We start from the raw sequence: 10,271 nt of genomic DNA on the forward strand, positions 1-10,271 counted from the left end.
AAAAAAAAAAAAAAAAAAAAAAAAAAGAAGCAGATGAGAAGGAGAGGTTTGGCTTTAGCAAGAGACACCACAGCCTCCTTGCCCTGCTCTGGCCATGTGGATCCCTAGCCCAGCTGACCCCAGCAGCAGGCAGAATGGCCTTAGAGACAGCCTGGGCCCGAGACAGGCCTCACGTGCCACCTGCAGATGGTGAGAAGCTGACCAGTGTGACCGACGGCCGGGGGGTCCATGCTGCGCCATCCACACAGAGGGCTGAGGACTCCAGTGAGAGCCGTGAAGAGGAGCAGGCGGTGAGCAGGGCCTTGGGGAGAATGCGTGTGCACGAGACGAGACCCCAAAGCCCCGAAGCCACTTGTGCGTTGGTGTCTTGAGAATCTGTCCCTTCTGGAGGACACAGCAGGGGGGCATGAGACACAGGACATGTGGGTGGGGAGCACGGCATGGCTTGTCAGTGTGAGCTGCAGCACCAGGCATCCTGTCTGGAGCTCTGTGTCTGGGGGCTGCAGCAGGTGCATGTATGCACCAGCTGGTCAGTATGTGGGGTGGCCGGGCATCTGCTTGGGCGAGAGTGACCAGAGGGTCTGAGTGTATGTGCCGGGGCCATGGGTCAGGGTTTGCATGGCTGTGGGCTCGCAGACATTTAGGGCTGCGTGGCTACATGTTGGAAGGGGTCTTTGTGAAGGTCTGTCTAGGTGTGTGTGACCTCCTCCCTGCCCTTCCAGCCCTGACCCCGCTGCCTTTTCTCTCCTGCAGCTTGAAGGTCGGGATCTAGATATGCTGTTTCCTGCGGGGGCTGGGAAGCTGCCACTGAACTTCACCCATCAGACACCTCCATGGCGGGAGGAGGTGAGCTGGCTCGGCCTGTAATGGGCTGGGAGGCAGGGCGGGGCTGGGGGGACGGCGGGCCGTGCAGAAGGTAAGACCCCCCCATCCCCAGTACAAGGGGCAGGTGAACCTGCACGTGTTTGAGGACTGGTGTGGGGGCGCCGTGGGCCACCTGAGGAGGAACCTGCACTTCCCGCTGTTCCCTCATGTGAGTGCCAGGGTTGGGGGGGTGCAGGGCGGGCAGGGCACGCAGGGGGCTTCGACAGCAACAGTCACTGCCCCCTCAGACTCGCACCACCGTGAAGAAGTTGGCCGTGTCCCCAAGTGGAAGAACTATGGACTCCGTATTTTGGTTTCATCCACCCAGCGAGGGACGGTACGGGGGTGAGGGTACCCTGGGGGAGGGGTGTCGTGAGGCTCCACCCCCCTGAGCCTAGTCTTGTGGACTAGGAGACGTCCAGTTTTCTGTGGCCTCAGACGACAACTCGGAGTTCTGGCTGAGTCTGGACGAGAGCCCCGCCGCTGCTCAGCTTGTGGCCTTCGTGGGCAAGGTACCCCCACCCCAGCCCTGGTGTCTTCCCAGGCCTCCTGCAGCTCAGTCACCTGTCCCCACCAGCCTCTTGGGAATGAGGACCCGATGGCTTTGGTGTCCCCAGGGAGAGAGTGAACCCCCCCCCTACTGCCCCTGCTCTATCACCCCCCAGACTGGCTCCGAGTGGACAGCGCCTGGAGAATTCACTAAGTTCAGCTCCCAGGTGTCCAAGCCCAGGCGGTGAGTGACTGTGGGGTGCATGTGCATGCACTTGTGTATTCGTGGGAGGGGGCTACGTGCTGTTTCCTTACCCTGTGCACACTTGCACACACTCTGCACAAGCACCCGCCCAGCCCAGCTGCCATCCTCCTGAGGGCCAGCCCTGAGGGGTGTGGGCACCACCTGCCCCCTTCCCTGGCTCCACTGCGCATGGCGGGGCCCAACCCTTGCTCCTCGTGTCCCCAGGCTCATGGCCTCCCGGAGGTACTATTTTGAGTTGCTGCACAAGCAGGACGACCGCGGCTCGGACCACGTGGAAGTGGGTGTGAGTGCCCCCCGCCCCCGGGGGGTTTCTGGAGACTCCACTTCCACTGCCTCCCTTCAGGACAACTGCAGTGGGGTCCCCGTCCCAAAGCTGACAAAGCAGTTGGTCAGGGCCATGGGCCTGAGGTCAGGAGGGTCTGCTCTGCCCTCTTTCGGGGCTCGGTGACGCTTCACTAGGAGTCGCCTTTGAGTAGAGTCTTGAGAGAATGGAGACATTCAGTAGGGAGATGTGGGGGGCAGATAACCTGGGGTGGGGCGTATGGTGGGTGAATTCTAGACCACGACTGCAGCGAAGGAACAGACCCAGCAGAGGAAGCGGGTCTTCGAGACTAGGAAGGGTCTGGTGGCCAGATCAGGCGGAGCCTGAGCACCATTCTGGACAGATAGGGCTTTGTCCTGAGAATGAGGCCATGGGATTTGCATTCCAGGAAAAAACCCCTGGCCACAGAGTGGAGAGAGCCTGGGGGAAGGGTTTTACTGTGGCCTTTGGTCCTCGAACCTAGGGAGGTGGCTGTGGGGATGGATGGGGGAAGCGGAAAGGGGTTACACAGCAAGGCAGAGGGCCTGGAGCCTGGTGGGTGTTGCGGGCTGCTCCATGGTGCCTGTGTCTGGTGTGTGGAGGGTGCGTTTCACCCCAGCTCAGCTGGGCAGAGGGCCCAGGCTGGAGACAGGGGTTTGAAGTGGTCTGTGGAGGCCCCAGGATGAGGTGGGAACAGAAGGGCCTGAGACAACCCCTGGAACCCCAACTTGGTGGTGGGGGTAGAGTGGAGGGGCATCCAGCCTGGCCCTTAGGGGGCCAGCAGTGACCTCACTGGGAATGGGCAGGGTTGGAAGTCATAACCTGAGGCGGGCCTCAGGGAGGGAGGGAGGAGGGGAGGGGGGCCTCAGGGAGGGAAGGACGAAAGGAGGGGGGCCTCAGGGAGGGAGGGAGGAAGGGAGGGAGTAGGAAAGGTGAGGAAGGGAGCATGGGGAGGTCTGGCCCTGCTCCCAGGGCCCTCAGCTTTCTGGGCTTCCTTCCCCAGCTTCCCTGCTGCCCCTTCTTGGAACCCCCGGACCCCTCTACCATCTCCCCTCCTGCATCCTTTCAGGGATTGGTCCTCCTAGTCCCCCCGCCCTGAGCCAGGGTAGACCCTTTCTTCCCTGGACCCAGCCACGGCCCTGCCCCTGACACCCACCCTCTCTGCCCTGCAGTGGCGAGCTTTCCTGCCTGGCCTGAAGTTCGAGGTCATCAGCTCTGCTCACATCTCCCTGTACACAGGTGCGCGGGCGCCTCTGGGGATGTGGGGCTCCTTGGGATGGGCTCTGGGTGTGAGCGGGAAGAATGGAGGAGTCTGAGCACTCCCTGGAACCCCTCTTCCCCCAGATGAGTCAGCCCTGAAGATGGACCACGTGGCCCACGTCCCCCAGTCTCCAGCCAGCCACGTGGGGGGGCGTCTGCCGCAGGAGGACACCAGCGCAGACATGCTGCGGCCAGATCCCAGGGATACCTTTTTCCTCAGTGAGAGGGGGCCCGCGCGGGGCGAGGGCGGGGGTGCCTGCCCCAGCCGCCCTATGACCGCACCTCCTGCAGCTCCGCGCATGGAATCCTCGAGCCTGGAGAACGTGCTGGAGCCCTGTGCCTACGCCCCCACCTACGTGGTCAAGGACTTCCCCATCGCCAGATACCAGGGACTGCAATTTGTGAGTGCGGCTGTTACCCCGTCTCCCGTCGGGGACTCCGCGGAGCCTTCTCCAGCCCCTTGGGAGGCCACCCCGGGAGGTCCCCGCCCTGAGCCCTGAGCCCGCCTGCTCCCCGCCCCCCAGGTGTACCTGTCCTTCGTTTATCCCAACGACTACACCCGCCTCACCCACATGGAGACGGACAACAAGTGCTTCTACCGCGAGTCTCCGCTGTACCTGGAGAGGTGGGCTCGCAGCCCGGCTGGAAAATGCGGGGCGGGGCGGGCAGGGCTGGACTCGGCTCTGATGCTTCCGCTCCGCCCCAGGTTTGGGTTCTATAAGTACATGAAGATGGACAAGGAGGAGGGGGACGAGGATGAAGAAGAGGAGGTGCAGCGCCGAGCCTTCCTCTTCCTCAACCCGGACGGTGAGTGTCCGCAGCGCCCCCAGCCCTTACCCACCTGCGCAGGGAGCTTCTGACCCGCGTTTCCCGCAGACTTCCTGGACGACGAGGACGAGGGGGAGCTGCTCGACAGCCTGGAGCCCACAGAGGCGGCCCCGTCCAGGAGCAGCCCCCCGTCCCCCGCCCCAGCGGCCCACGCGGAGCCCGGGGAAGCCACCCCCTGCTCCGCCACCCCTTCCCCCGCCCCCGGGACTGAGGGACCCCCAGGCACTCCCGCGGGCCCTGAAGCTGCGGGCCTCCCGGGCCGCCCGCCCCCTGCCGCTCTCTGCGCCGAAGCTCCGCCCCGGCCCCGTGCCAGCCGGAGCAAGCCAAGCCCCCAAGTGTACGTGACCAGGGTTTGCGGCCTGGAAAGCGGGCATTTTTTGCCCCCGGGCCCAGCGGCCGCGCGCGGGCCCTGGGCCGCCTTTCCCGGCGTCTTCCTTGCAAGGCCTCTGCCCAGAGTGCAGCTGCGGGCGCCCCACGCCCACCCCGGCCCCAGGGCCGCAGGACCGGCGGCCCCCAGGCCACACAGCCGAGGCCCCCAGCCAGGGCGCAGACCACCCAAGGAGGCCAGGAGGGCCAGGCGCGCACGCTGGGACCTGCGGTGCCCACAGTGGACTCAAACTTGTCCTCCGAAGCGCGGCCCGTGACCTCCTTCCTGAGCTTGTCCCAGGTGTCCGGGCCGCAGCTGCCCGGGGAGGGCGAAGAGGAGGAGGAAGGGGAGGACGATGGGGCCCCGGGCGACGAGGCTGCGTCCGAGGACAGCGAGGAGGCCGCGGGCCCGGCGCTCGGACGCTGGCGTGAGGACGCCATCGACTGGCAGCGCACGTTCAGCGTGGGCGCCGTGGACTTCGAGCTGCTGCGCTCGGACTGGAATGACCTGCGGTGCAACGTTTCGGGGAACCTTCAGCTGCCGGAGGCGGAGGCCGTGGACGTGGCGGCTCAGTACATGGAGCGGCTAAACGCGCGCCACGGCGGGTATGGGGCCGGCTCAACGCGCGCCAGGGCGATTGTGGGGACGGGGACAGCCGAGGAGAGGAGGTCCTGGCCTTGGTGGGCCCCTCAGACCTCCCCCAGGGCTCAGTGGTGTAACGGCCTGGGCTGAGGCACCGCCCCCCACCCCAGGGAAACCCCGGCTTCTCCCCTTCCTTCCCCGTGTCCTGACTGCCCAGGGCACTTGTCCAGCCTCAGGGACCTCCCTGGAGCCCCACCCAGGGCTGGCGCCCCATCCTTGCCCCTGCGAACCCCACTTCTGTCATCCTGGACCTGGGCCCAGGGAGGAGTCCAGGCTACATAGGTCAGCGTCAGTCCCATCCAGTTGCTGGGGAGACAGCCCCATTCAGGAGCCAGGCTGAGACACTTAGGGCAAAGCTCAGGACCCCTGGACCCCTCCTCCTCTCCCCTCGCAGTGCCCCTGGGTGTTTCCAGGTGCTGAGGGCCTGACTGCAGAGGAGGGTGCAGGGCTTCTGCCCCATTGGCCCCTCTGGTCTCCCCGAGGCCCCAGGAATCTAGTGCTGTCTGCCCTCCCTGCAGGCTGGTGGGCGGGAGTGGGGAGTCTAATTTGGCCTCCAGGAGGCCTGTGGAGTCCTAAGAAGAGGCAGCATCTGTTGTGCCCAGCCTTGAAGTCGAGTTAGGAGCTGCGCAGTGATGACAGGCAGGGGCAGGGTCAGAGGATGGAGGCAGAGCTGGGACTGTTTCTCCTGTGCCTGATAGAAGGTTGTGAGCAGGGCAGGAATTCCACCGGTTTGGGTATAGACAGGTGTGCCGCTGCCTGGAAGGGAAGGGATGGTGGTGGTGGTGACTGACAGCCTGGAGCCCTGGGGGCTGGGTGCTGGATTCAAGGTGGCTCAGAGGGCACGCCTGCCCCTGGCTCTAAGATTCCTGAGAGCAGCTCGTCATGCCATGGGGGTCTCATGGGATGGTCATTGTTGTGGTCCCACCTTTGCCCACTTGGGTGTGGCTCAAGGAGCAACAGTGTAGAGAGACCAAGAGCATTTGGGGCAGGAGGTCCCTGACACTCAGGGCTTTGGGGTGGGGAAGGACAGGAGTTGGAGGGAGGCCTCGGACCCCTCGGCACCCAGGTGGGCGTCCCCCGGTGAAGGGCACAGACTGCCAAGGGAGGATGTGAGGCCGACTGAAGAGAAAGCGTCGTCTAGGGCAGGGTCCTATTTTCTCCAGATGAGGAGAGCAGAGTGGAGGGAAACTGAGGTTCTCGGCTGGGCAGAATGAGGAGGAAGGGGCCGGGAACAGGCTCCCAGCATTGAAGCCTCCTCCACTTGGGGGTCAGGACAGGCCCGGAGCTGCTGCCTGGGGAAAAGGGGTTCTGTGAAGGCACAGGGGGCGGGGTGGGGGCTTCTCAGAAGAGGTGACTGAGGGCCTGGAAGAGGAGTGGCTGGGAGGGCTGGGGCAAACATCCCAGGCAGGGGACTCCTCAGGACAAAGGAGAGGAGATGGTGGCTGTGCCTGAGGAGGAGTCTGCTACCCCAGTAGGAGGGGAAGATTGAAGGCCACAAATTCGAAACTGCTTAACGTCCTAAAATGCCACAGAAGCTGTTTGAACCTTGTCCCATGGGCGGTGGCTAACTCCTGAAGGTTTCTGAGCAAGGGGGTAACAGGACAGCCGGACATGTCATAAATGTCACCTGGGACGTGTGTGGTGGCCAGGAGGCCCGCGAGGGGGTGAGGATGGGCCTGGGCTCGCTGGTGTGCCCCCAGTCCTGCCCCGACCCTGGATGGGGTGGCTGGAAGGTGGACCTGCCTGCTGGGCCTGCCTGGAGGGGCAGGAGCTCTGCCGCGGAGCCCGCAGCCTCCTGCAACTCCAAGTCAGCTGAGTTTCTGTAGCCAGGGCGGCCCAGGGTTGCGGGTGGGGTGCAGGCTGGAAGCCTTCCTACCGGCTGACCACCCAGCTTTGCAGGCGCTTCGCGCTTCTGCGCATCGTGAACGTGGAGAAGCGCCGGGACTCGGCGCGAGGGAGTCGCTTCCTGCTGGAGCTGGAGCTGCAGGAGCGCGGGGGAGGCCGCCTGCGACTCTCCGAGTACGTCTTCCTGCGGCTGCCAGGAGCCCACGTGGGGGATGCAGACAGAGAAAGTCCCGAGCCCGCTCCCGCGGCCTCTGTGCGCCCCGATGGCCGCCCCGAGCTCTGCCGGCCACTGCGCCTGGCCTGGCGCCAGGACGTGATGGTTCACTTCATCGTGCCAGGTGCGCAGGGCGGGCTCGGGGTCTCCGGGAGACCTCGTGGGAGGAACGTGGACCCTAATGACTAGGAAAGGGTGTGGGTGTCCGGGATGAGGTTCTTCGGAGCTGGGAGGCCCCAGCATAGAGTCAGGGTCGGCTCAGCCCCCCATTTCTCCTCCAGTGAAAAACCAGGCGCGGTGGGTGGCGCAGTTCCTGGCGGACATGGCTGCGCTGCACGCGCGCACCGGGGACTCGCGTTTCAGCGTCGTCCTGGTGGATTTCGAGAGCGAGGATATGGACGTGGAGCGAGCCCTGCGCACCGCGCGCCTGCCCCGGTAACGGCCCCTACTTCCACTTGGGCGGACCCAGCGCACCTTTCCTCCCCGGGAGGTGGGTTTTCCTGACCCCACCCCCAGAGATCGTGCCTGTGACTCCTCCTCCCCAGGTACCAGTACCTGAGACGAACCGGGAACTTCGAGCGCTCCGCCGGGCTGCAGGCGGGAGTGGACGCGGTGGAGGTCCGAGGGCCAGATGGGGGTCGGGGAGCAAAACGGGGCGTATCCGGGGAGGAGCGGAGGGCGGGGCTCAGACCTCCCGCATCCCCCAGGACGCCAGCAGCATCGTGTTCCTCTGCGACCTGCACATCCACTTCCCACCCAACATCCTGGACGGCATCCGCAAGCACTGCGTGGAGGGCAGGCTGGCCTTCGCGCCCGTGGTCATGCGTCTGAGCTGCGGGAGCTCGCCCCGGGACCCCCACGGTGAGGCCCCAAGCGCCCCACCCTGTGATGGCAAGGTTCCCACCAACCACCACGGTAATGTCCAGGAACCCGGGGCCTCTCAATCCCCAGGGGAGGCCTGGGAGTCCATCAGTGCTCCCCGTAGAGCTCAGAGCCCCAGTCTCCTGGCACCAGCACACCCAGGGCCATGCGGGGCCCCGGGGACCTCCTGCAGTATCCTGCGTTTATGCACCGCAGCTCCAGGGTCATTACCGGGCACCGCCAGAAGCCCCATGGTGATGGGACTCTGCCCCTGAGGCCCTCCCAAGGTCTCCTAGCGGCCCTTTGCGGGGGAGGCCTTGCAAGACCTGGTCTGAAGGGCAGCACTCCTCACCCTCCCGCCCCAGGTTACTGGGAGGTGAACGGCTTTGGCCTTTTTGGGATCTACAAGTCGGACTTTGACCGGGTCGGAGGCATGAACACGGAAGAGTTCCGAGACCAGTGGGGGGGTGAAGACTGGGAGCTCCTGGACAGGTGACCACCTCCCACTCCCCTGACCCCTGCGTCCTCCTCCTCAGAATGAGGAAAATGGCGCCCACATGCTGAGAGAACTCTACCCTTCCCCATCTTCCCAGTATCCTGTAGGCCCAGAGAGACCCCCTCCACCCACATCACTCCTGAGACCCTGTCCCACCCCCAGGGTCCTGCAAGCTCAGGGACATCCCTGAACCAGTTCTGCCCCCTGATCCTGTAGGCCTTGGGTGGCCCTGAGTCCCCAACCTCCCACTAGGGCCCTGGAGGCGCGAGGCAGCCCTGACACCCCCAGTCCCTGGACCAGGGTCCTGATCACCTGTCTCTGCCCCCGGCCCCGGGGTCCCGACCTCCTCTCTCTCTGCCCCCGGTCCCAGGTCCTGATCACCTCTCTGCCCCCAGCCCCGGGGTCCCGACCTCCTCTCTCTCTGCCCCTGGCCCCGGGGTCCCAACCTCCTCTCTGCCCCCTGCCCCGGGTCCTGACCACCTCTCTCTCTTTCCCCCGCCCCGAGTCCTGATCACGTCTCCTCTCTCTGCCCCCAGGGTCCTGCAGGCAGGGCTGGAGGTGGAGCGACTCCGGCTGCGGAACTTCTACCACCACTACCACTCCAAGAGGGGCATGTGGAGCGTCCGCAGCAGGAAGGGCTCTCACATGGGGGCGTCCTGAGGACGCAGCCCCTCCCAGCCCCGGTGGGAGTCCAGAGGCAGCTGCTGGGGGCTGGGCTTTGAGCTTGGTCCCGAGGGACCCGGCAGGGCTGGTCAGAGGGGCACAGCCACCACCTGTGCCTGTCCCTCTCTGGCCCACTGGGCCCCGGCGTCGTGCCCCTCCCTGGAGAGGCAGCCTTCACAGCGGGTCAGGGCCTGGCCTTGGTCCCCACTCTGCGATGATTTCTGTGAAATTTTGCTGTAGCGATGACATTGTTTTCAGGATTTCCAAGAGTTCTGTCTGTTCTGTTTTTTATTCAGAATGAAATGAAATATTTTTTTTAGTTCTGACTTGTTCTCTGTGCCTGTTCTCTTGAGAGGTGGAGTCCTCACCACTGGGGGACCCTGAGCACGACCTCTTGACTTCCAGCTGCAGCCCTTCCAGACCCCAGCTTCTCCCACCCCAAGACCACTTCCCCCTTCCTACTTGTGAGGTTCGGTGCCCAGCCCTGTGGGGAGGGGGCTTCCGACTTCTTTCTCACGCCCTGTGTCTATGGGGTCTGTGCCCGCTGATAACAGACATAGATAGCACAGGGCCCTCCCACACTGGGGCGAGGAATGAGCAGTCACCGTGCCACAGTGCCCCCATTCTGCAAACAGAATCGGGTGTCAGTCCCACCCCAGCCTCCTCTAGGGTGGAGGAGCTGTCTGCACCCAGGTGGGGCATGTCTTGTGCTGGGGCTGGGGGTGATCAGGCAAAACTTGGGGTTGCCAGAAACAAAAACCCAACTCAAGCCAGTGAAGCCATAATCAGGGGGCCTGTATGACTTTGGTACCTCCAAGGTCAGGGTCAGCAGGGCACCAGAGAAGGACTGACTCAGAGGCTGGTCGAAGCCCACTCCTGCCTTGTCTCCTCTCTGCCCGTGGGTCCAGCTCGGTCCTGGCCTGGGCTGGGTCACAGGAGGAAGGCTGTACTCTGCCAGGCACCGAGTGACTGTGTAAGTTCCTTATGGCTGCTGTAGCGAATTGGCACAAGTGTAGTGGCTTAAAAAATTTATTATCTTGGCCGGGCGCGGTGGCTCAAGCCTGTAATCCCAGCACTTTGGGAGGCCGAGATGGGCGGATCACGAGGTCAGGAGATCGAGACCATCCTGGCTAACATGGTGAAACCCCGTCTCTACTAAAAATACAAAAAACTAGC

At 64.2% G+C, this 10,271-nt stretch overlaps 1 protein-coding gene across 1 annotated transcript; it reads left to right on the top strand.

Moving 5' to 3' along the window:
- The first annotated feature begins 23 nt into the window (after window positions 1–23).
- On the top strand, window positions 24–9,421 carry B4GALNT4 (beta-1,4-N-acetyl-galactosaminyltransferase 4). Its single transcript, XM_017894044.1, is given in 25 exon segments — window positions 24–290; window positions 754–846; window positions 938–1,033; window positions 1,113–1,140; window positions 1,143–1,169; window positions 1,172–1,201; window positions 1,276–1,376; window positions 1,530–1,597; window positions 1,823–1,901; window positions 3,092–3,158; window positions 3,264–3,398; window positions 3,471–3,580; window positions 3,704–3,804; window positions 3,886–3,986; window positions 4,056–4,198; window positions 4,201–4,236; window positions 4,239–4,284; window positions 4,287–4,475; window positions 4,478–4,979; window positions 6,916–7,199; window positions 7,357–7,510; window positions 7,621–7,693; window positions 7,783–7,936; window positions 8,302–8,428; window positions 8,969–9,421. Coding segments are annotated over 25 exon segments (3,024 nt in total). The 5' UTR covers window positions 24–134; the 3' UTR covers window positions 9,093–9,421.
- Window positions 9,422–10,271: the final 850 nt, after the last annotated feature.

The sequence above is a fragment of the Rhinopithecus bieti genome, unplaced genomic scaffold (genome assembly GCF_001698545.2).
Source record: "Rhinopithecus bieti isolate Rb0 unplaced genomic scaffold, ASM169854v2 scaffold_25906, whole genome shotgun sequence".
Classification (NCBI taxonomy): Eukaryota; Metazoa; Chordata; class Mammalia; order Primates; family Cercopithecidae; genus Rhinopithecus; species Rhinopithecus bieti.